The following is a 27,324-nucleotide window of genomic DNA, read 5'->3' on the forward strand; positions in this document are numbered from 1 at the left end:
TCCTAGTTTTTAGAACTGTCAAACACTTCTTTACTCAGAAATACATAGCATACTTTTACTGTGCAAGATCTACCACACAGCTTACTACTCTGGTGAAAAAAGCCCTACAAAACTAAAAAATCAAACTGAAACATCTGTCTGGCACCCCATTACATAAAAGACATTGGGAAAAAATTAGAGTTTTTACATTTTCCAGATAATTTTTGTTGAGTGGTTTTCATAAACAAAGAAAACAAAATGATAGAATCATTTCCTAGCCTTCTTAAAATAAGAAAGCTAATGCAGGAAAGGATACATTGAGCACAATTTTCTGTTCCAGTCTAAAAAGCCATTGGCAGTAATGTTTAGGCCTGCTAATGAACAGATCAAGCTCTATTTGAAGTCCATAGGAAGTATACTTGTTGGCATTTCCTTAAAATTTGTATTTGGCTTTTAGCTTTCAATTCTTTAAAACTGTACTACTGATGCTTCCTTTGCAGAATTACTGTTGGAGGGAAGGTGGGAGTATGAAAATACAAAACTAATTAAATTAACAGCCCTCAAAACTCTGAACAAAAGCTGCATCTGCTGAGGCATGCACACAGTGACTTTGTAATGTGTAATACACTTCCAGATGGCAGACTTATATATTTCCTCAGAATAATTACACAAGTGAAATTTTAACTCCTTGCCTGCTCTGAGACGCTTTTGCGTTGCCCATTAAATGAGTTCTGAAGTGGAGAGTCAGTATTTTTCCTTAACATTGGAAAAGCATTTTCCTAAAGGAAGGTTAAGTTATGCTTTCAATGAGTGCTATTGTTTATTTACTGTGTTAGCAACCACATTTTACCATGAAAGTGATTTATAGCTATAGGTGCAAGATCAGTCAGCTTTTCTTCAGAAATTTTAACTCAGAGATTTAGATCAGAGTACATAACTTTATTTCTGAGTCACCATTGGTAACAGTGCGAAACCTAAGCATTAACAGTCAGGTTTCTGAGTCATTCTGAAAGGTGGTATAAACAGATGCCACTAATCTGCCTGGGGAAACAAAGATTTCTGTTGGTCAGAAGAAATTAAAAGTAGAAGATCTTTGAGATGGCTATACTGATAGTAAATCATAGAGAAGGAAGCAAAATTCAGGTCACTTTAGGTCATCAAATTGCCTTCACGATTTTTAAAAATTTACTTGTCACTGGAGAATTCAGTGGGATGTGGTAGTCCAGCCTTTTTTTTTTTTAGTGAAACCTTGGATGTATCTGCTGAGGATATGTAAGAGGATTATATAAACCCACCTATGTATTCAGACTTCCTTTAGTTTCTGCATTTAGAAAGAATAGTAGTAATTGCTCCAGATGGAAGAGTTGGAAGTATTTCAATGAGACAAGAAAGGTGAAAAGGAAATGAGGTTTAAATTGGTTTGTAGTTAATTGCCATAGCCTGTAACAGTATTGATTTTATGGCAGTAGTAGCATTGTTCTTTGTCCTTACGTTTGCAAAACCTGATCAGTGTTGTCTGACAGGAGCTTCTCTTCCTTCAACAAAATAATTTTTAAGCCTATTTGGATTTTTGAGAAGGCATCGCTTTTGAGCAAGAGTCTTTAACTGTTCTATGGTTCTCTTCAGCCATTAGAGAGAACCAAATTCTTGTCTTTTTCTGTGCAATGTTGCTCTGTGCTAACAGTGGAGAGCGAAAACTGCAGTTCATGGCAAGACGTAACAGAGCACATTGCTCTTTGTGTTCAGAGGACAAGGTTGCTCCCTTAAAACAGTAATACTAAGAGTTTAGTAAAACTCCAAACTGCTTTCTGCTTTGATAATACTTCTGTGACTGTCAGTGCTGTATATGAATGTTGGTAAAAAGGAATTCTTATTTTAAAACAGTTTGGAAAGACCACTTAGTGTACAAATGTCCAAGAAAAATCTATAAATGAGATAATGCTTTTTCAGCTGTAATCAATTTGTTACTCTAAATATTGCCTTCTGGTGAGATGGAAAAACGTCATATGATATTTGTGCCCAATCATGTATCACAGTTACAGAATAAACAAGTTAGCAGTTCACAAAGCAGAAATAGTGCAAATTGTAGATATGAAACCCAGTTCACCCAAGGCCTGAAATCAGGAACTTTGGTGAATAAATGCTTTTTCAGTGAATAATTTGGCCATTTCCAGACATGTATTGATGAAAGATTATATATTTATAAATAAAAAAATGATCCCAAATATTGTAAAATAGAGAACACTCATTAAAGAAAATCAACTCAATTATCTTTATAATCTAAACGTATAGTTTACCTTTGCAAATATTTATTTTTGTCTTCATTGCATATGAATATGCAAGTTTAGCTCTTTTCTGAATGAATATACAATGGCAGATGTCTCTCTAATCGCTGCTCTATTCAAACATTAATTGGTAGAACATATGTAGAATTCTACTAGTCTGAATAGGTATAGGATAGCAGCAGTCTTTTTAATCACATCACTATTCAGCCACTAATTGGTGTGATGATTAAGGGACATTAGAGGGAGCACTTTGACATCTGATTCTTTCAACTGATGTCTGCTTAGTCTGCACTGTATCCATCATGGCCAGACTGATTTCTTAAATAAAACGCTCTGATTCCCAAATGTGGAAAATACTGCATTAGGATCTTTTGAGGTGATTAGGGAATTTGAGAATGATTCTTTCATTTAACTAGTGATTGACTGTATATGCACAAACTATTCATATGAATAATACATGGGTTACTGAATATCAGAAAGAGCTGAGAAGTAACATCAAGAGATTTTTTCTCTTCTCATAGTGTCAATAATTAAATATTAATACACATTTTAAAATGTACCAGTTTAATCATTTAGCAGTCAAATTCCTGCTCATGCATTTTTTAGATTAACTAATTACTCTGCATTTTCTCGTATCGATACAATATGCTGGCATTTATAACCATTTTACTGAAATAAAGTGGTTTACATGTTTCTATATGATATCACTTATACATGGTCTAAGAAATGCATATTATATTCCTTGAGTTTTCTGTTTTATTTTAGTTTCAATGTCTTAAGGCATTTGTATTAGAATATCTCAATAGCTCCTAACTCACCTGAGTACTACAAATTAGTGCCTTTATGCAGGTTTTCTGTGTATCATATTGTAAATACTAGCTGATGGCAAGTTAATGCCGAACCCTTTCTCAGTGCTCTGCAGAGTTCTGTCTTACCTTGTGGCTCCCTTGGAATGCTGTGCAAAACCACCTCTGACCTCTTAACTTCCTCTGTTCAGAGTTCTTCAGGTTTGGTGTTCTTCAGATTTGATGTTTGATGATCCCCCTTTTAATAGAGCAGCACTCACCAAAGATTTTAGTTCCAGGTGTATTTTTAATCTTAACAATTTCAAAACTGAAGTGTGTCCGAGTTGCAAATTGTTTTGTTTTACACATACATATATGACAAAATGAAAAATGCTTTGTCTGCTGCAAATGCTAGGTAAGCCTGACCAACTCATTCCCCTTCATTAAACCTGAACAGATCAGAGAGTAGAGATAGGACCAAGAAACAATCTTCACTGTTAACTTTCACCTTCTGCTTAATCTTATATTCTTCTAGATGTGGATTTCTATATGTGCACTTTCCTGTGATTGTTGGATGGAGATAGAGGTACCTCCTTGTATTGATGTGTTGGAAAACAGAATAAATAACAAGAAGACTAATTCCTCTTTTTTCATTCCCTCTCCTCCCACTTTTCCTTTCTTTTGTAAACCATTCCACAAACTGAAACCTATACTGCTCTTGCACTCTTTCTTTTCTGCTCCTAGACTTTCTTCTTGTTATAGTGAAAGCCCCATCTCTGTTCTGTTTAGAAATCCATAAAATTAAAAATGATCATAAGTAAGTTTTAGGTTGAGAAATTGCAAGTGCTTGAATGTTGTCTCTTGGAGAAATCTTGGCCATTGTTGACCTCTTAGTAATTACTTGCTTCAGGTCTATTTATATTGTGTAAGTCCTGGAAGACATCTGCTTGCTAGAAGTAGAAGGAGCTGAAAGACCAATTTTAGTGTGAAGAAAGTAGTATAGCTTGCCGAATGATGTATTTTAAGGAGAACTGGTAGCGTTGTCCAATATTAAGTTGCACTGAAGTGCTCATTACAAGATGCTGCTTGTAGCCTGTCTGCAACTTTGCCATATATTTGGACCAAAATTTTCTGGGTACAGTCCACTGATTTTTTTTTTTTTTTCCATGCAAATTAAAATATCAGTCATAAATGGGTAGCAAAAAAATCACTTGATTTAAATAGGAATGAACAGATCTGGCAGAAAGTCTCCATTTTGATCTTTTAACCAATCCTGGTAGTATTGTATTTGAAAAAAACACTAGCATCCTCATGCTTTGATGCAGGGACGTGTAACAAGCATGAAAAAGTATGTCAATACAGCAGAACTGTCCAGAAGCTTTGATAACCTTACCTTGACCAGGTTCTGTTGCATTTTTATCACAAGGTACAGTCCTCAGGTGGAAAGCAGTTAACTGCCTGATCACTCACTACTCCTTTGTTTACAATATTCAGTATTTTTTGCTTATAGTAGTGTCCCGGTTTCAAGAACTCTTAAAGTTTTGGTGGTGCATCTCAGGAATGATTTGAGACTTCTGTAATGATTTCTTTGTTGTTTTATAAACTGATACATTGTGTGAATATACTGTTGAAAATAAACATAGTGTCCCATCCAGTTTTGATATCAGAAATAATGTTTGTGGGGTCCTTGAGCCTGCAAAGATGCCATGTGCTCCTTGGTACGAGAACCTTCCTTATAGTATGTGTGCTTCATATTGATGAAATGGAAACTGGTGGGTGGTCCAGTCTCTGGAGCTGTGGTGTTGCCATGTTGAAGCATATTCCCTCTTAGTCTTTTTGTCCATGTGCCTGTTCCAGCTGTCTTCATAAGGCTACATGTGCACGCTTTCTGCAGTCACTTCTTCGATCTCCAATCAGTCCTGTTTCTTCAGCAAATATCTGGAATAATCACTCAGCAAAAATACAGCTAGACATTTCTTGACAGATATTTGTATAATCCATTTCTAAAGGCATACGATGATGGAGACTTCTTAAGATGCATCTTAATTGAGATCCTTTTTCAGTGATAGAAAACAAGATAAAGGTTGTATTTCAGTAAGCTGTGTGGTCCCTGGGTATTTGTTTTATCTAGACTATAATTTTGTTTGTCTTATGAAAATGTGGTGTGGAACACTTATTAAAAAAGTTTACTTGAAATTTATCACATCTACCACTTATTCTGGAGACCATTTGTCCTCTTAAGGACAGAAAATAAGATTGATTTAACTTTGTCTTTATATGCCCATGTTGGCTTTTTTTAATATCACAGTATCATTTTTAATAAATGTACTCAGTTTTCTCTGTGGGGGCTATAATTGCTATTTTCTCTCAATTTTTTGTAAAGTGAAACATTATGTTTGTCTGTTTTGGCCTCTTGGAAACCCAAGCCCTCAGAGTCGTTGGGAACAATTGATAGTGGTCCATGAAGTGCTTCAGCTAGTTCCTTGATGCCTCAGTGATACATCAACAGCATCTAGCATCTGCCTGATGAAAAAAAAAACATCCAAAGCATCTTTTCTCCATATTCAAGCCTGCAATCCTGTCTTCTTGCTAAAAATAATACTTTTAGTGATAGTTATGGCTAAACCATGCCATCTTCGTGAAGAGAGCAAGGAAGGCTGTGAATAATTCCGTTCACTCTGCATAATTTGTTATTTGCTCTCCTTTCCTGTACATAACCTGTATTTCTCTTCATTTTCTTACTTCTCATGTATATAGAGCCTTTTTCTTATAATTCTTTAAGTCTTCCTTACCAATTGAAATTTTCTTGGTGCCTTAGCTTTCTGATTTTACTCCTATAGAGTTTGTGCTGTTAATTTAAATGGAGAAATTTATATACTTAGGTATGTGTCATACTTTCCCTACTTTTATGATTTTGATTTCCAGTCCATGGGGGAGACATAGTATTATCATGAAGGTCTGTTAAGTGCTTGGCCCTTTTTTTTCCATCTTTTTCTCCTCCTTCTTTGCTCAGGAATAGTTTCCCTTCATGCATTTCTATCAAGGTTTGCTCTCTCTCTCCTGCTTTCCTTCACTGACCAGTATATCTTTCAGGAAACATACCAGCCTGGTCTCTGGGTCTATTGAAATTATATTTTCTGAAGTTTGCCATCCTCATTCGGTTACCCTCACAACTTTCTATACTTGGAACTGATTGTGATGCTGCTAGAAAGGTAAGTCATTGTAAGGTGATTTGACTTGCAGCCTGGAAAACCACAGATCCCAATAATGGTAGGGTGCAGGTATTCTTTGATGTGAAAACTGACAAACTTTGTAATAGTTATTAAATCAGAAATGCTATCATAAAATCGTAAATAGTATCAACTCTTACTGATTCAGGCATCAAGCAGAATAGACTTTAGTGTTAAATTTAGCAAATGGGGGAAGTTGTAGAATAGGTAATCACAGAATACAATGTTCATCAAGCTTTTTTTTTTTTTGAGTTTATTTAATACAAGTTCTATAGAAGAATTACCCAAATTTATTTCAGTATTTTATAAGGTAAACTCAGAAGTTAAGAAAACTATTTAGATCTCTGAACTGAACTGAACAGCTCGACTACATGAATTTTGAGGAGATTATTACTAATTCAAATATACAAAAAGGTATTTGGAATTTGCATCCCAGCTTGTAAAGAATAGTTTCAGACTGAACTGGAAAACAACTTCAAAAAGAATATTAGCAGTGTGGGGATAACCCACAAGGAATTGAGAAAAATGGGATTGAATGGCAAATCCAGAAGTACAGAGGGAAAAGTGAGAATTTTCAAAAGTCAAGTTGATTCAGACCTGGCAAAAGAAATTAAAACAAATAGTAAAAGGTTTTTCAGCTATATAAAACAAATAGTAAAAGGTTATTCAGCTATCTAAATTAAAACAAACAAAAGAACAAGGAAAGCCAGTGTGAAGATAGGATTAAACATCTGAGGTATTGTCTAAAATCTTTGTAAATCGTAGTCCTAGTTTCAGTAAAATGGGAGTAAAACAAGAGGTGGCTAGTGGGCAGACAAGTGCAGAAATGGAAGTTACCCCAGAAAGGCCAGAAGGAAAACTTGAAAGGTTTCAGCTCTGAGGTCAAAAGGAACAGAAAAATGTCTGTGAAAGTGTCACGGTAAAATTGACATGTGGAAATACAGGCCTAAGAGTAAAGCAAGCTGTATGTTATGGTACTTGATTAAAGAATAGCCAATGTAGTTTCTGTATGTTAAAAGATGGAGAATTGGTGGGCAGCTATAACTGTTAGTCTCATATCAACAGCATGCAAAACATTGTAAACAAATTTTGAAGTGCAGATCTATTAAACCAAGGTAAATATACAATGGAATAAGACATATTGGGCTATATTGTTAGGGATAGATCATGATACACTGACAAGGGTTTTTTCTGGCTAATTAATAATGATGTATCATCTACTTAGATTAGAATAGTAACATGGATAAGGGACTGGCTAGAAAGGAAATGAGAGTGAGTAGTGCTCAAAAAAGAGCTTCTGAGCTTTGAGCATAGCTTGTTGAAGGATCAGTCTTCAGATTCATACCATTTAATATTTTCATTAATGAGCTTGACATAAATATTAGGAGTGTGTTACAAGAAAGTCGACAGGTACTGTCAATACAGAAAGAACTAGAGCATCATAAAGAACTGACACTGGAATTTAGAATAAAAAAAAAGGTAAGAATAAATTTAAAAGTGCAATTAGGAGACTGTACAGCCAAGGGCTGAGGAGAGAATAATGACTGGGAGCTTAACGGTTGGAATTAAGAGAGGGGATGATTTAGAAATACCAGCTGATCAGAGGGTGATGGTTCCATCAATTGGATGAGAAAATCTGAATGTGAAAGCATCAGAGTAACTCTCATCATCCAAGTTGTCACTTCCAGTCTCCTATATACTTTAACATTTTGGACCATAGGTGACTGATACAGCATGCTCAGTTATTCTGTAGACTTTCTCTGCTGATTGCTAGCTGTTAAAAGCGGATATTCATAGTATGTAGAGTAATTGCTTTTAAATCACTTCAGATGCTGTAGTTATGCATGTCGTTGAAATGTTCATAAGGAAAAATAGTCCTGCCTTCAAATAAGGTTTTGAATAGCGTGCAGTAAATAAGGCTACACACTAAGCATAAATGTTGAAAGGCTATTGATTAGGTGAGCCGTCTGTTCTGTCTTCTGAGTCAGGCAGCGCTTCTGTGTAAAATAGCATATGATCATATCATTGAAACTGGTGTTTTGTTGCATATGCATGAAAGGACCCAATCCTGTTTTGAAACAGCAAACATTTTTAAAGCATTTTTGAATTTAAGTGCTTGACTTTGCAAAGCCTGTGTTTGTTTTATGGTGGCCTGTATCATCTGTGAGTTCTGCTGTGTTCTTCTACCAGCTCTGTGTATCCTACTTTGGCCTTTAATTTCTAAAAACTTTGGTGTGGGAATGAGGCTAATAAACTGGGATTGTCTAAATATTAGTTTCTGTCCTTTGTTTACCTTTGTGGATCATTTGCAGTTTCTCTTTACTACATATAATTTGTAGCTGGCAGATGTAGACTGGTGCTGTTAAATGTCTTTTTAAGGTATGTGCTCTGATGCGTTTTCTTTTAACTTGCTATGGATACTCTGTTATGAGGACATCAAATTGCCTTGAGGCTGCTTTAGCTATATAAAAAGTTCTTAGGCAATAACATTTGTATGCCCTTCGGAAAGATACACGTTACCCGAACATTTCCTCCATTCTGTAGGGCTTCATCACAGACTGATCCTAATTTATGTATCACAGAATCACAGAATCACAGAATCGACTGGGTTGGAAAAGACCTCAGAGATCATCGAGTCCAACCCTTGGTCCAACTCTAGTCCGTTTACTAGATCATGGCACTAAGTGCCATGTCCAATCTCAGTTTAAAAACCTCTAGGGACAGCGAGTCCACTACCTCCCTGGGCAGGCCATTCCAATGCCTGATCACTCTCTCTGTAAAGAATTTCTTTCTAATATCCAGCCTAAATTTCCCCTGGTAGAGTTTAAGCCCATGCCCCCTTGTCCTATTGCTAACTGCCTGGGAGGATTGTAGTTATCTTTTGCTTTAGCATTTCTATTTCTTGCCTCCCATTCCAGGACTCCTAATATTCTTAGAGTTTTAGTGCCTTGGATAAGCATTATTTACATCCCCAAATTAAAAAGACATTTATTTTTCAGATATTGTCATTGGTTGTTTGAAGGAGTCATTAATTGCTGTGGAATAAAAGAGGATTGTCAAGGAAACTGGCTTAATATCTGTCCTCTTGATACTCAATACTTTGCAATACTTCATCAATACTTTGCAAAGTATGGACTTAATGAGCATTTGTTTCTAACTTTTGAAGGTTGAGCCCAGCAAACTTTTGTTTTAAAATAAAAGAGAGGGTGGGAGAGAAGCTTCACTTTCTATTCTGTAACATTTGAAGTAATTAGAAATCAAAGATATTGAAAATCTTTTAAGCTTGGCTCTATAAACTTTAGGAACAAACTTCATTAGTAAACCCACTGCATTTTTGACAATGCTTGGACCATTTTTCTTATCCCGTACAATCTGGAGGCTACCTACTATATTTTCTTAAGTGTAAAGCTTTCAGAAGCAACTTTGAAGGGTGTAAGAAGTCAATGAGTCTCTGCCAGTAATGCATACACAGTAACTATTTAAGAGTTGGGTGAATTTAACACAAATTTTGATTTCATAAGAAATACTATTTACATTTTATTTCTCAAAGGTTGTAACAGTAGTAGTATTAGTGAACCATAATAACATATAAGCTGCATGTGTTTTATGCACATGGGAGTAACTGAGGTGGGGGCAGCGCACATCAGAGTATGGGGGCATTTCTTGTGCTGGAAGAGTAGTCCTGTTGTTGGTTCTTTCTCTGGAGTTTTACTTTTTCATTTATATTTTCCTCTGCATTTATTTGCTAGTGAACGGACAAACAATGTGAGAAGGATCTTGCATATATTTGTAGCAATAAGTCTGAAAAGCTCTGTTGCCACCAGAGCTCTAGAAAAGCTGTGGAGAGGTACAGGGCGTTGCTAGGCAACACCGCATGGCCACAGATAGTATTTTTCTTTTAATTTATTTATTCTTCAGTTTGAGTGTGTCCTGCTTGGAGCCATTTGGGTAATAGTTAAGCAAGCACATAGAAATCAGAGAGCTGCAGGAGTGGAATAAAGGAATGCAATATAAAAAAATAAGAAAGGAAAAGCCGTGACACGTAATGAAACAGACCAAGACACATGAAATAATTAGTAAGGACTAGGGGAAAAAAGTAAACAAGCATGGAGAAACAGAACAGGAGAGGAAAAAACTCAAGTAATGGAGAAAAAAAAAAAGATAGGGCACTATTGAAGAAAAATTAAAAATGGAAAGCTCAAACAGTTTATACACAAGGGAAACAGGGAAACTGCTGCATAAGAATTAAAAATCAGAGATAAAAGTGGCTTTGAGAAGAAAAAGGAGAAACTTGGTAATCATGTTAAAAGAATAATGGTTTTTGTTTCTTTTTGCTTTGCAGCCACTCTGCTTTTTCCTATTGCTCTGTTTGCACTTACACAATAGTAATAGTGACACTCAGGAGCTGGGGACTGATTAATAAGTCCAATATGTTTTCAAGAGAGAAAAAATAATGTAAAATAAGAGTTTCGGTGTTATTCAGTGTGTACGTTTGAAAATGACATTTTCAAAACTAGGTTATTGTGTTTTATTGTGCAATGCAGATGATTATACTAAGGCTACTAGGTTAAGCTCTGCGGGGAGGGAACGGGTTTTTCATAGTCTCCAAGTTAAACGCATTAAGCAGTGCCAGGTCTGGCCTTTGTAGTGTCCTGAGAACTAAAAGCCCTTCACTTGCGGTAGCTGAAGCCACTTCTAGACTTAAGAGTAGCATAGGCATGTGAGGAAAGTGCTGTGACAGAGTCAGTCCTGCTCAGACACTCAATTTATTAGCTCAGGATCTGTGCTACCTAACCCAAATGTCTTGAGGAACACTGTTTGTGGGACCTGAACCAGACTCCTTAAAGAGTCCTGAGCCTAACTCGTACCAAGGAGCCGTGAATCACACTTCTGTTCTGGTGACTCTTGGTTCCATGTCCCTAGTTGCTTGGGAATTGCTGGCAAGGTGCTGGCATAGTGCTTTGGGGCATGCTTGTATTGCTCACCTCAAGCTGAACACAGCAATTTTTAAGAGACTGACGGGAAGGGGAATACAGCAGTCTGAGCGGTCTGAGGGCAGGCCAGAAGAGTTTGGGAGAACAAAGCTACTTGGGTGGAGACATGAAGGCTTCCCAAGGAATAAAAACCTTACAGAGAAGACAGTAAATGGGACACAGAACTGTAATATTATAGAAGAGTGCCTGGTGCCATACTGAGGTATTGGGTTGTTAGGTGCTCTTCTCTCTAAGATGCTAAATGGAACTGAGACCTGAGGCTATATATATCCTGGATGTTGTTTTCAAGCTGCATGTGAATAAACAGCATTACAGCAGAATTCTCCTAATGCTCTTTCTAATGTTCACCGTGAAAAAAAATTTTGAATGCCCTGCTGACAAATGTAGCTACACATAAACCCTGTTCATTTCTGTATATAGGAAAGTTCTTGTTCATGTCATTTCTTACAGAAAAGAGACTGATACAATTTATTCCCTTAGATTTGTATTGAGAGATTCTCAAGCTTATTAAACATGCACGGTATCTTATTCAAAGAAAATTACAACTTATTTGAGCAGTTTTCCCTCAGTTTTGATTATGTCTGTGTCTGTAAATAGATGACACAACAGATGGTGATAACTTCATAGGATCTGCAACAATTGTAATAGCCCCATGCCTCTGATTTTCTGATTTTTTTTTTTCGAGAGGGAAAAATATTTTACAGCAACAGTGTTTGTACTGTCCTATTTTGTTGTGTTCACCCCCACCCCGAGACTTGACTTTCCCCCTCCTTAGCAATGAGTGTAAGCTTTCATTTTGACTAATTTGGCTTGATGCAAGATATTTAAATATATGTAACTGTGTTGACTGTTAAACAGTTTTGGCTCCCAGTGAACCAATTTAGTGGTTCTTTGTGCTTTCCACTTTTTTTTTTTTTTTTATTTTATTTTATTTTTATTTTTTTCCACTTCCATTTGTTTCTTCTCACTTTTTATGTATTATGGTCTGAGGTCACTGTCTTGCTGTATGTGGACTCTATAGTTTTACAAGAAGGTTTTAGGTACCAGTCAGTGATGAGCATAGTAAAAAATGCCTACAAATATAGTAGTCTTTTCAGTATTTTTCTTTATGGTATTTTGGGGAAAAAAAAATAGACAACAAGTTTTCCTCTGATTTAGCTATTTTAGATGGCAATTACTATAAAATGTATTTAAATACTTGACTTTCCTGAACACCTCAGTAAAAGGACATGTCTTTTGAATCTCAAAGAAAATGGAAATAAAGGAGAAATTGCAGCCTGGTTTTTGTTGTTGTTGCTGGTTTTGTGTGCGTGTGTGTTTGTTGTTGTTGTTTGTTTGTTTGTTTGTTTGTTTGTTTTTTCTAGAGATATGTGATGTCCCTTCTCCTTGCAGGGGGGTGGACTAGGTGACCTTTGAAGGTCCCTTCCAACTCAAACTATTTTATTAGTATGATTCTATGACTTGTCAACTGACATGTCCTGCTATCATCTACCGTTACTTGAGAGTCAACATGTAGTTTAAAACATAAGAGCTGAGGTAATGTTTTGTCGGTGCTTGCATATGGTGTTCATAGTTAATGAATGAGCTTCAGGTCATTTTGAGTCAAATAATTCTTCATTTTTTTGTGAGGAATGATAGTGATGAGAATCTGATAGAAAATGCCGTAACGCAATGGCATGAGAGTCTTAATACAAGGATTGTGCTCTACTGGCTGCAGTCTTTTTCCTAATTCTCATTCCTTTGACTCAGGGATATGGTTCTCAAGCAAACTTAATATTTCCAGTTATTCCTCTGGGGAAATCTGGTCTCAATTTCATATTTGGCTTTGTCTGTGGTAAGTACCCTGAACTGTCACATGAGGAAATTTGTTTCATTGCTATCTAAGTGATCTTTTCTGCTTTTCAGATAACACGGTAAACCAGAACAGAAGTGTATATACCCTTTTCTTGGTAACTCACCAAGTCAGAGGATGGGATCTTAATAGTATTTTTTGTGGAATTGTTTCAGTTTTTTTGCAAAGAAAATTTGGAGGAAAGATGCTGTTTTATGAAGACCTGGCCAGTGAGTATAGTGACATATAGCTACATATGGTTATGGCAAGAAATATAATTAATTTCAGCACTGACGTAATGTTCATTCTGAGCTGTCACTGTTTTCTTCAACTAAGCTAAGCAGAGGATGGCATTTTTCTCTCCCTTCCTGCAGGACCGAAATGTTGGGTTGCTTGGAGCCCTGAAGTCATAGATCCTACAGTGTTTTCCGTATATGAGTCTAGTTGTTTAGTATTGTCACCAGGTCTTCAGCACTTTGCCTTGTGTTTAGCTTCTTTTCAGGCTCTTTCCGAGGGATTTAATGACTATTTTATGTAAGTCTTTTCATTGTCTTTTCATTGTTGGTGAAAATTGGGAGTACACAATTTACTAAGTAGTACATGGAATGTGGTTAACTGTTGCATGTGTTTCTATAACTGTCAGTAGAAAGACATGATCTGGAAGATTAGAAGGACCTTGGCAGGACCTTGCTGTTGTGGCTTAACCCCAGCTGGCAACTAAGCACCATGCAGCCTATTGCTCACTCCCTATATCCAGTGAGATGTGGGAGAGAATTGGAAGGGTAGAAGTGAGAAAACTCATGGGTTGAGATAAAGGAAGTTTAATAGGTAAAGCAAAAACCATGCATATGAGCAAAGCAAAACAAGGGATTCATTCATTACTTCCCATGGGGCTGGCAGGTGTTCAGCCATCTCCAGGAACACTGGGCTCCATCATGTGTAGAGGTTACCTTGGAAGACAAACACCATCACTCTGAACGTCTCTACTTTGTTCTTCTTCCTTCAGCTTTATATACTGAGCATGACTTCAAACGTTATGGAATAGCCCTTTGGTCAGTTGGGGTCAGCTGTCCCAGCTGTGTCCTTTCCCAGCTCCTTGTGCACCCCCAGCCTGCTCGCTGGTGGGGTGGCATGAGGGACAGAAAAGGCCTGGGCTCTGTGTAAGCACTGCTCAGCGGTAACTGAAACATCCCTGTGTTATCAACGCTGTCTCCAGCACAAATCCAAACCAGCCCTAGACCAGCTACTGTGAACAAAAATTAACTCTATCCCAGCCAAAACCAGAACACTTGCCTAGTCAGTTCTTTTAGTTATTTGGGAAAGAAGCTTATGCAAAACCATGAGAAACAGCTTAGGCAGATTAGCTTCTGCAGAATTGGTTGGGAAAATTGTGTCCTGTTGTATGGCTTTTTTTTAGATAATGAGGCAGCTACAAAGAAGATGCAGTGCATGGTGAACCTTGAAAAAAGATGTTTTGTTGTGGCCCTTCTGAAAAATACTATTGTTGGAGAATAAAGTGTGTCTTGTAAGAGATGAGAGATGGCATCTTGGGCTGAGGAAGCAAAGCTGCTACATGTACTATGCTTTTATTCCTCTACATAGGGCTGGTCTGTGTTGTTTCAGGATGGCATTTAAGCATTTTGTTGTAACTTTAATTTTTGAAAAGCTCTTATATTTAAAAATTCTTTACCAATGCATGAAAAATAAGAGGGAACCTATAAGCTGGTACTCTCAAATATGTGGGCTTAGTTCCTTAAATTTTTGGTCAATTGGCTTCTAAAAAAGCAGGGTCTTTTGGGTATGTGTTTTTTCTTATGCTCTTTGTTGAAGGTCAAGAACATAATCTGTTCTTTAGGAGTACAGTTCTACCTGCATTTTAAAGATTCTTGCTTTTTTTTTCTCAAGGTTATGAGCTCTGTAAATGTTAATTCTCAGTATGAGTCTGGTCTTTACCTACATAGTCTCATTTTATTTAATCTCCACGAATCAGGGGAATATTTGCCTAAGCAGAGTAAAGAGTCTCAAGGGAAAAGTGAGCTAGGTTGAGGTATGGGAAGGTACTGTGAGGGGAGGAAGTACAGCATTTGGGTGTTTTTTTTTTTTTTTTCTTACCAATATTTGTTTAGATATATTTTCACTGTCAGGTGAAAATAATATATTTAGAAATTCTGTGTAAAGGCTGTGTCTCTTTACTTGGACTTCAAGCCTTTAAAGAATTAAATTGTAAATTTCTCCTATGCATACCAAAGATTCAGAGGATTCAACCATCCAGAAAGGGTCCCAGACAGGACCTTTAACTTCTGTGAAGGCTCTCACGTAGTGCTCAGGCTCTCCAGTAGGATGAAGGCAGGACTGCAGTTGCATTAAAAAATAAAAAGTATCTGGATGAAGCTTGTTGAATTCTAAGAGAGTATGTATGTTTCCTGCTACAGAACCCATTCCCATACAGGAAAGCAGCCTTGAAAGTGTCCCTTTTAGATGCAGAGGGACTGGTAGCTTTTTTCCGATTCCTCCCATTCATCTACTGATGAAGTTCAAAATTTGTTCTAGAAAGAGAAGGAAAAAAGTGGGAGAGGCAAAAGTTTTCCTTCCTTTATGTTCTCAACATTTTCTCTGTCTTTTAAAGCTGAGTCACAAGGGGAGGAGCGTTATAAAATGTCCTGTCTAGTGGCACCACCCGCATTCTCTGCTCCTTTGTTATTTCCAGCTGTGCCTCCGCTGTCTTGCATATCTTTTGTAGCTTTTTATTCTTTTCTTTTGAGTTCTTTGGTCTACTATTCTTTGTGTTGCATGCCTGGTCCTTTCAGAATGTCTTTTCTCATCTTCCCTGTATCACTGCTATCTGATGTGTTATCCATTGCCAAAACACGTGGTGTCTACATCTGCTCTGACAACAGCAGGTTGAATGCAAGCAAGATACCGTACCCTTATGTGAACACTGAGAGGCTGTTATAAATTTGCTACTTGAAATTCATGCATGAAACAGCATGAAAAGGAAGTTAGCAGAATGCCATCTAAGATTGGAAGATCTTGGTAAAATTGCAAACTAAAGTGTTATGTGTGTTCAACAAGTAATTAGCTTTTATATAATTACCTGTCTTTAAGGATTAAGTGCATCATATTTTAAACTGGGAAAACATTTAAAAAAATCCAAAATTGTCTGCTTCCACTTCAGAATTCTCAGTTACATTGACGGTATTTCTGGTAATGAATAACAAAAAACACACTTGCAGTTTCAGAAAATATCTCATGCATTGGAGTTTCCTGATATCAGTCCTGTTTTAGCAATATATTCCTGTTAGTGGAGAAAATGTGATAATTGTATTTCAGTTTGCATGCACACTATTTTTGGTGCTTTAAAAATTATATTCCTCTTAGAAAAAACTGAGAAAAATTAACATGGTTATGCTAATTAGGAACTGATTATAGCCACCCACAATTCTATGTCATATTTTTTCTATGGATTTTTATTTGATTACTGACAGAGCTGGTTTTCTGTTGGAAGTCTGCTGGTTTTGATGTATTAATATCTATATTTTTCAAGGAGCCTGTCTGGCCAATATGGCTGTATCACATAATGAAAAAATTGCTATAACAAATGTTCATGTATTATGAATGACATGCTGTCAAATGTTATGTAAATACCTGAGGGCTCAATATACTTTCTGCAGATATTAGGAATATATACTTATTTTAAAAATACCAACTTTTCCTTTGTGAACAGCTGGTCAGGTATCAGTTTTAAGCTGCTTCTGCCCATGTTTGGAATAAGAGCACCTTGAGAATTAATCACAGCAAATAGAAAGGAGGAATTTAGCAGGTAGATATTGCATAAATCATAATATCTTACAGTTAGGATTAAAGAATCCTTTTACTTGTTTAGTTTTTGAGAATGCTCTTAGATAAAATCCATTGGCAAATGCCATTGGTTTTGTTTAGTTGCTCAATATAAAGATAGTTTAAGGGGTCTTCATGTATGGAATACAGCTGTTGGCTACTGAATAACTTCAATGAATCATAGCATCAATATTAGAATAAATGCAATATTTGTAAGCCATTTTATCCTATAGCAGATGGGTGCTTAAGTCTGAGAGAGAGGATCAATGGAACCATTTAGCTTTTTGTATTGTTTCAGTGTAGAAAGAGATTTTGTTCTGAATCAAGAAAGAAGTCTGCTAAGAATATTTACGTTTCGTTGGAATAAAGCACAGTGTTATATAAGTTCGCATCAAAAGTACTAGCTGTGCTATTCCAAAATCATAACAATTGTCTATTAGTCTGTTTTTAATAATTTTTCTTTGGCATGTAATCCTGTTTAATTAGATTCTACTCTCTCTGTTGTTTCAAGATTCCATAAACTCAAGTCTTATATACCAGCTGCTAAAGCAGGAGTTACTGTCTAAATGATATTCACAATGAGTATTTGGAAGGTTTACAATTATACCCTTGCTAATAAATTGTGCTATTTTCCCCAACAGTTTTAAGTGCTAATCTTCAGAAGGCATTTTAAAATTAGCTAAAATTCTGTCAAGAGATTTACAAAAATTGTTAGCATGAAGATAATTATGTCACAGTCCTTGGACTCCATCTCTGATTGTGTGCATAAATCAGAAAATGTCAGCTGTGTTTTCCCTTAATAATTATCCTTGCAGCAATATATTACAGTTTAGATTACTATTATAATGTTGCTTTAGGTTTATAAAACACAAGTTAGTTATTTCTAAAGTTTTCTGCTGATGAAATAATTCACATTTCCAGAATAACAAGTGATTATTGGTGTTAATTTTTTTTTTATTAATAAGGAAATCAATATGGAAATGAGCATTCTACATTTTTATACAGTCCCCTGAAGAAATCAGCTTTTTGTTACAACTTTGTTAAAGGACATAAATTCTACATATGATCAACATTTTCAAAAGAGCTAGCTGATGTGGTCAGCCTTGTGGCATGTGTGGGAGTTACAGGAGATTCTATAGATCCCCAATAGTTTTGGCAATCTGTTGTTGGAATCTATGTCCTTAAAGGTAACTAATTGAAATATCAGAGTGAGCTACTACATCCTTCAGAACTTGCACTAGGTTGTCTCATTTTAAGCACTCAGAAATCTAGGTAAAATACATTTAATATGCACATTTTAAAATTTGGCTACATAAACATTAGAAAATTAAAACACAATATGCTCTGTAGGAATCTTTTTTTTGTGAATCATATAGGAGAAAACAGGAGAAAAATGAATTAGTTTTTGCATTAGCAGCAATTACAAATACAAACGAAAGAGATGAGAGCTGTTCCATCTTTCAATTGCTGTATGTGACTTATGTTTAATACACAGAGAATATTTGACAGTAAAAATGTGAGATTTGCTTTCACAAATGTTTGGAAAAAAACTCAGGCTCTCTAAGAAAATTCTCTAAAACCATGTGGAAGCAATGAGTTCCAAGAACTCATCAATCCTACTTACTTAAAAACTTCTTTCATGGAAGAGCAACGGTATTTTAAGTAAGGCTTTTGATTTGGCAGTGTATCAACTAGGATAAGAGATCTACTCAATTTGAGTGATGCGGCTGCCTTAGAATAGGTCTTACGCTGTTGTCAGATCAAAAGATTTTATTTCTCAACTATCTCAAAACGTGTGTAAGACATTATGTGTAATACTAAGACTTTTGAAAGTCTTATGTGAAGTATTTCAGGATAGAGTTAAAATAGCAGGAAATGGCTTAGTGTGATCCCACTACGGTTTGACTGGATGGAAGATTTAAGGTTCATTTCAATGGAAGTGCAGTCCCTTCTATCAGTACTGTATTGCAGAATGGGCAAGTTTGAGTTATGGTCTTCTCAGAACTGTGATTTTAGGCCTGTCATATCAGAGCAGAGGCAGCAATGCTTTAGTGATTTAGGGAGATCCTCAGTGGTGGCACCAAGCAATAGACTGATTTGGTTTCTGAGCTACTTCTGCAAAGTTTTGCATTTGACCCAAGAGGCCAAATCACAAATTGTTTTCCAAATGGCTAAGTCAAGAAACAAAGGCTTTTCCACCTGAGATGAAAACATATGCAAGAAAGCTAAGCTGATGAATTTTTAGAGATGTGTTTTTAAAAGCATAACTTCACTTTTGCCAGGATCATAGGCTTTATTTAAAACCAGAGTGATTATTTATATTCTCCAGTTGTGTGAGCTAACTTGCTATTTCAACCAGTGTCAAAGAGGAGTACTTTGGGCTCGGTAGTTGCTGGCTTTCCTCAGACTGTTATAATATGATAAAGTTTATGTCATTATATTATTAGTATTGTTACTTACCATAACTGAAAATAGAGAATTATGAGTACGTAGTCCTTGCTCCCAAAGCTTGCAGTTTATTTTATTAACAAGAATAAAGTGCAGTGGGAAAAAAGTCATATTCTTGTTGTTATGGGAGAAAAAGCTTTTCAATTTGTTCATTAATCTTTTTCCCTCATCTTCATATGTTCAACATTCATCTTTCTCATTTCTGGTTAGATGTTCCACCAATATGCTGTGTGTGATGCCACAGATATCTGTCTACATCTCCCTTTTCAGCTAGTTGTCATGTAGTTTTAGTTAATATCTTGTATGATAAGCAAGTCATTTATTGATATATAAAATCTCTTCCCCGCTCTCTTGCTTTTTAGCTCATTTAAAACCCTCAAAGTATTTATGCTAGCATCCTTTAAGAAGCAGTATTTAGACTTTTGTGGCTTTTTGACATGCAATAGTAGTTTGACTTATGATGGCCATGTCCCTGATCACATCTCTGTACTTAGTTTTCCTTCTGAACCTCTCAAAGGTGATATTTAGTTTAGTATCATACAGCACTATAGATCTGCCAGCAGCGATAACATATAGAGTACTATATAATTATTAAATCACAGAGTTAAAACTTCTAGACTTTATCTATACCTACAGAAAATCACTTGGTAGTAAGCCACCAGATCAATTTTTTTTTCATTGCTTGTGTTTTGATTTTTTTTTTACTTTCGTTGCTGCTCAAAACAAAACACCTGGGAATTTAATAGCTTGTTATGTGAAGTATTATGGTCCAAAACATACTGCCCTGTGCAAGATGTTTATAGATATTAATATATTTGGTAGCACAGATAATAGAATGAGCTCAACTTTTGCTACTGATTTGCTGCTTAAGAATGTAAAGCTCAGCCTGGTCAGGGTCTACCAACATTTCATCATTTCCAAGACATATTCTTCAGAGTACTCTCATGCTCACAATTTCATTCATATTGGTAGGCTTTCTTATAAATGCTATCCTTTCAGCCAATCTGCAAGTGTAGCGTGTGAACTGACACTCAGACCCATGAAGAAGTGGCATCTGTAGACCTGTAGCTATGCTTACTTTTGGTATTTCAGACACCCTGTTCTCTTGTCTCTGAGAGGATCCAATATGCTGCTTTGGATGATTGCAGCTCTGCGTGGAAAGCAGTGGATATGATCGATATTTACTCCCTCTGCTCTTCAGTATGTGTGCAGTAACTGGTGACTTAGTACCATGAAGTCATCTTCCTTCAGGAGTTTGCATGTGACTCAGTTTTTAGTTCATTCTTTCCTAATGGTGAAGTTATTTCCTTGCCACCCGCTGTACCTTGGATGAGAGCAGCGGAGAAAGATGTTGTCCAGAAACAATTCTCAGAAATGGTGAAAGTTCATCTTCTTGCCAAATGAATTGATACCACATCTATTATTTGGATCTATAAAATTTGTTCCATTTTTTGTTCTGGATTATCTATTAATTTTCACATTAGGCTTATAGTTGAGATGGAATATTTGTGTGTATAAGGCTAAATGATCACAGCATTTTCTGTAGATGTGGACCACCTTTGTCCTTTGGCTGATTAACACAGTATGGGCTATATAGACAAAGAAGAAATACCAGCTGGACTTACTTTCAGCATTTTCCATGTGGAGAGCATCAGTTATTTTAGCCTGTATGATACAGAGAAGATTTAGTTGTGCTTGATAAAAATCTTTTGTGCTTTGGATCTTCTGTCATTTCCATGTGCTTTATACCATGAGGTCAAGAGAAATGAACTGCGTCATGCTCAGATTTTCTGAACCTGCCCTGAGATGCTGATGGCACAGGATTGTCAAAATATGGGCTGTCCTCTTTTGGTGCTTGGAGCAATATTCCAGATGGTGTTTCCTTTGCTCTATTTTCCTGGGCAATGGGAGGCTTGATTTTTGCTTGCACAGATACTTTCAGTTTAGTGTTGATGAATCACAAATTCTTTGTTAATTAATATTCTTGATTTGGGTTTCTTTTGTGCATTTTAAATGACCAACCTGCCTGTATATGCATGACACTGAAGGTCAGTTTATGCTGATCTAGATAATGAAAACTTCACTGTAGAACTTCACTATCTTTTTGCGCAATCCCTTTGAGTTTTTGAGTTGGATTTTGCCATATAAAGGACAACTGATTGTAATATAAACAAAGAAAATAATATCAGATTAGCCATGGCATAAGATTTACTACTCATACTTAAGACAGGCATCAATCATTTTTGATATGATAGAGAAAAGATTGCAGAAGTTCCAAAGGTAGCTTTGTTAGTTTCTCCTGCTCAGAAATGTTTTGTTGAAGTATTAAAAGTTTGTATTAAAAAGTCTATAATCTTGTTTCAAAATAATGATATTTTAAATGTTAATTGGACAAGCTAAAATGTATTGTTAGGTCATTTACAAATACATGATTATTTCCTTTCCAGTAATGCATTTGTAGCCTCAAATTGAATGTAATTATAGAACTAAAGAATCAATGCACTAAAGAAATAACAATAGGTAACTATTGTATTTACTATAACTATCTTCAAGATGTGGACTTGAAAATTAATTCAGATATTAAAAACTGTGAAAGCAATATGACCAAATAATAGTGCATGTATTTTCTTTAAAGCTATTGCATAAAGAGCCTGACCATCCTGCCTTCAAGTTTGTTAGCAATAGTAACTGTTTTGCTTCCAACTTGTGTTTCTTTTACACCCATATGGCAAAATTATGCCTCCCAGAGGTAAGCTTTGGCATTGGAGAAAGGTGCTGCAGAGAACAGGGGGGACTTAAAGCCTCCTGGATTGATGAAGCCTCAAGAGAATATAAAAATCCTGTGGATGATGCAGATGATCAGAGAATTATTGTTTTCTGGCATTTCGCACTCACTTTGCACAGATACAAATTTCTATACTCCCCGGCATCTTCTGAATCAATTTTACTGCTGTTATGGGTGCAGAAGAGGAGGATCAGCACTGTGGAGTGATGGAACCAGTCACACATTTAATAATAACAGAATATAGTGAAGTTTATTTCATTTGTTGTCACAAAATTGCAGGCTTCATATTACTTTTAGAAATACTGATGAGCTCTAATCTGGAAAAACACATTAAGTGGTTGAGGTGTCTGTAAGCAATCTTTTCAGTTTCTGTTATGTTTTAAAAATTAAATTAAATATGAATTAAATGGAATTGGTTTGTTCCAACAACACGGTCTGTTTTATTGGGACAGAATATCTAACTTTTATTATAATTCTAAACTGCACATTTATGTTTCTATTCTCATCTGTGTGTGCATAGTATCTTTGTAGCCTTGCATACTGATTAAGAAAAATTATTTTTTTTCAAAGAAGAAAAAAGTAAGAGTTCCATACATTTAATTATGGAACATTTATAAGATGATTTCCATGACAACCATATAATAAGATTCATGTTTACTTTGTTTCTGAGTTCTCAATGTCTTTTTAATGACTCCTGTGTAATTAAAACAGAATGCATAATTTGAGGTTACATAAGTTAAATCAGTTTTGTGTGCATGATGTTGGATAATTTTAATACATGTACAACATACTATTTAAGAGCCTTACATGCATTTGTCCATTTGTTGCAGAACTGTGAGAAACTAGAAAATAATTTTGATGACATCAAGCATACGACTCTTAGTGAGCGAGGAGCACTTCGAGAAGCAATGAGGTAAGTCTGGGTCACCATAGCAACAGTCACAGATGTGGTAAAGAAAGAGTCATTCTTCATTATTGGGGGAACAAATGAGTTCATTGCCACCATTCAGCTCTATTCTCTAAGGTATTAATTTGTCAGTGGAGAGGCTTCCCTTGAGGCTGTACTTTGGTTTTGAAGCTGCATAAATGTTAAGCCTGACTGCACAGTAAAAAACGTAAATGTTTAATTTGTTATTTAAAATGCTTAAGGGGTGCCTTGCTTTATATTTATACTAAACTGTGAGTGAATGAAAATATTGTTCATCTAAATTCTGTAAGCGTTACAGCAATCGTACAATGCTGTTTGAACAAACCTGTGTTTGCTTTTAAATTGGATTTGATTTTTATGTGTGTAGTTCCTGTGTACTCTCTTTTATCACCAGATTCACATGATTTTGATTTTGCTAAAGGAATGTTAAAGTCTATCTGGCCCTTCATATATTGTAGGTATATATATTTTTCTTAATATCTTTATATTATTGCACTTAATGCTTATTAGGGGAGGTTAAAATTAGTCAGTACATGCATCTTCTGACACCCTTACTTGCACTGTAGAGTATCTGCACACAGGACTCTGAAGAAACTTGCCAGCCGTAGTGCCTAGAAAAGGGAATGATATGCTATGCTGAAAGGTGGTGGAATCAAAGATAGATTTTCTAAAGTAACTCACTGAATAATCAGGAAGATGTTAATTATAGTATTATCTGTCAATCAGAAAATTACAGTAAACTGTATTTTTAAAGGTTTCAAAAGCTGGATAGTAAAATGTAACAATGCAAACCTACTGCTTCATTTGACTTGCCTGATATCAGAGTAACTTCTTAGGCTTGCACTAGCACAGTAAAAAGTAAAACCAACCACAAAAAATATTCAGAATCTTCTTGAAAAACTAATTACACCCATTTGCTTTGATTGTGTTCATAATCCCTTTAAATTTATGGATGTGTGGGAATGACTTTATTTGCCTGACTGACTTTATGTTCATGACTCTCTTGTCTCGTGTACACTGTTTGTAAAGGTATTCTGACTTGAAAAGCAACCTGCCTCTTTTGAAGCCTTTTCTTACTACCTCCAAATTATATTCTTTCCTTTTGAACATCTCAACTACTAGCATTGCAAATAACTGTAAAAATAACTACATTTACCTTTGTAATAGTGATTTCTTGCTTTTTGCTTGTTTTGCTTCATATGTTAAGGGTTTTCTCCCTATGTGGTCTGTCATCTGTGTATGTGAATCTTTTGTGTAGAGCCAGTAAATGGAAAGTGATTTAAAATAAAAATTTGGGGAGCTTTTGACATATGAAGCTACTTTTAGCATTTTCATTGAACTGGATTTCAAGTTGCTGCTCTCTTCTAACAATGTTCCATGGGTAGTTTTGTGGTGTTTTGCAATACATGACTCAGCAGAGTTAATCTTTTAAAAACTTGGGAGCTGACAGCTCTTTGATGATAAACATTCACTAGCAAATGGAGCTTTGTCATTTCAAAGGTCATGTTTCTGTTGCAGGAAGTGGGTAGAAGATTCTCATGTTTCTATGCTGTGCATACAATAAAAAGCACTTTACTATCTCATAAATTTGTATCCTGGCTGCTTCTGCTAATGTACAAGCCATTCTAAGAAACAGTTATTGATTGTGAAGTGTGACAGATATTGTGCAGTGCTGGAATTCTCTTAATTGGAGTCAATATTATATGGTTGATTTTTTTCTTAGTTGTTTTTATGGAGGTAAAGAAAATACCTGACTTACTAAATTAAGACTGTAGCATGTTTTTATAATGTACTTGAGTAACACATAAAGGGTGCAAAATGTTAATTTAGAGTCATATATATGTAGATGTATGTATTTTTCTAAATGTGTGTAAAAGACACTTGGTATTTTAGCCTGTACAGTTCTTTCAACTGCTGCATAGCACCCCCATATCCATAGTGGCTGCACTTATCTGTTTGGAGCCCAAGATTATCTTTAGCATATGCAATTCAGATGGTACATTTGACAGATAGAATTTCACTTTGCTTTCCCATAACTATCCTGGACATTGGACCAGGCATGAGGGTGCTAAACACTGGCCCAGGCTGCCCAGAGAGGTGGTAGGTGCCCCATACCTGGAGACATTTAAGGCCAGGTTGGACAAGGCTCTGAGCAACCTGATTTGGATGAAGATGTCCCTGCTCATGGCAGAGGGATTGGACTAGATGACCTTTGAAAGTTCCTTCCATCTGAAACTGTTCTATGGGAGGATGTGGATTTGCTGGCCTCAGTATTGTGGGATTCCTGCCCCTGTTTGGTAAGAGAAGCATGTGGAGAGGGTTGCACATTGCCCAAATGCACTAAAATCATATGGGCATGAAAACAACAACAACAACAACAAAATCCTAGTTGGATATCTAAGCAGATACATGTGTATCTCAGATGAGCCTTAAGTTGAGTGGGCAGTCTGCCCAAATCTCCTCTGATTTCCCAGAGTGGTACTACCGGTCTGCCAGATGAGAGATATAATGATCATTTTTCCCCAGTGCTCCTGTTTGGAACGAGACCTTCCGTTTTAACTTTCTCTTTGAGAAAAATGGTCAATTTAATATGGGTTTCAGTACATTTCTGCTCTATGAATATCGCTCTGCTCTGCATAAACAAACACTAATATCCAAGAAGGGTCTTGTTCTTTTTCTAGTTCTTCAGAAACTGAATGGTATTCAAATGAAGGATTACATGAAAATAATCTTTCTTGTTTATGTATTTCGATGTATGCAAAATCAACTTTCTGAAGGGCTTTGAAATTATCATAAGGCTTATGAACTTTCTCTAGTTCTACTTTACATATTATTTTAGACCTTGAATGAAATAATGAGCTGATAGTAGTTTGCCACTACACAGTGCATAAAGAGTGCTTTTGTAAGAATTTGGTTTACTTATGATTGCACATAAAAGCATAAAGCATTCAATTCAGTTAATATTTTGCTTATTTTGTTAATGCACTCCAAATTATTTATTATTATATTTTAATGCAACTGCTTTTTGAATTGGGGTTTATACATGGAGAACCTATTGCTTTACATACCTCGAATGTGTAGATGATAATTTATTTGGCTATTTTATGTAGTAACACATCAGAAAAATATCATAAGTATATACCTGTAATGTCAGATTGCATGAGTAAGAACATTAAGCTTGTGTTAAACAGGGCTCGATTTATTCTTAATATATAATCACTGTAAAAAATCTGGACACTGATCCTCAATAAAGCTTCATAGAGAAATTGAAAGGAGTGTTTAGACTGGTTGGGCTGCTATGACGAGATAAGTATTTGAGGAGGAGGAAGTAGGATAGCTAACTGTATGCTGACCCTGGTAGTCTTTTCATAGGTGGCAAAACCAGAATGTGGACTGCTGCAGCAACCATTTCTTTGGGGAAGTAGGGTAAAGTGGCCTTGTGGCCTTGAAGAGTCTTAAAAACAAACAAACAAAAACCCCTGAATGAACTCCCCCTCAAATGATAAAGTAACTTTTAGTAGAAGAATGGAAGAAATCTAGACCCAATTGTTAATATCGGTTTAGAAGAAGATAAGGTTTTGGTACTTACTGGGTTTAAGAACAAGGTGAAGGACAGATTTCAGAAAGCAACAGACATCAGCTGGCAGGAAAGAAATGATTTTTCCACTGAATCTGTTCACTCACTTTGTGTCCAGGCATCTATTGTTATCAAGAGAGAGAATCACAGACTTGCTGAAGTTGAAAGTGCTGTTGGAGATGATCTAGACCAGTGGTCTCCAAACTTTTTTGATTTGTGCACCTGCAGAATGTTTTTGAGCACACGCCACTAATATGTGTATGTTAATTTCTTTATAAATTATATATATGTACCACTGTACCAATATATTATGTGCATTATAGAGCACAGACAAGAATAGAAGTTAAAAACTTATGAGATGAAGATGAAATAAACACTACTTAATTTAAAAATAAATGTTGTTTATTAATGGTACCAAAAATATTTTCTTCTCACAACCAAGTGGATTGCCTCGTGCACACTGCACTTTGGAGAACACTAATCAGCTTTCCTGCTCAGAACAGGGACAAGTAGAGCAGGTTACTCAGGGCTGTGTCCAGCCAAATTTTGTATATCGCCAGAGATGGAAACTCCACAGGCTTCTTGTTAATAAAGGAAGATTTAAACATATTTCTTTGTACTTTGAAGTGGGAAAGGAGAGAGAAA

At 36.0% G+C, this 27,324-nt stretch overlaps 1 protein-coding gene across 2 annotated transcripts in view; it reads left to right on the top strand.

The window, feature by feature from the left end:
- Positions 1-27,324, top strand: part of DPYD (dihydropyrimidine dehydrogenase) — a 346,955-nt gene that overhangs the window by 21,310 nt on the left and 298,321 nt on the right. For both annotated transcript variants that reach the window (XM_065072591.1, XM_065072592.1), the window contains exon 3: positions 23,005-23,087. In XM_065072591.1, coding sequence (XP_064928663.1) covers positions 23,005-23,087 — 83 coding nt within the window. The remainder of the gene's footprint in view (positions 1-23,004; positions 23,088-27,324) is intronic.

Source organism: Columba livia, chromosome 8 (genome assembly GCF_036013475.1).
Source record: "Columba livia isolate bColLiv1 breed racing homer chromosome 8, bColLiv1.pat.W.v2, whole genome shotgun sequence".
NCBI classification, from domain to species: Eukaryota; Metazoa; Chordata; class Aves; order Columbiformes; family Columbidae; genus Columba; species Columba livia.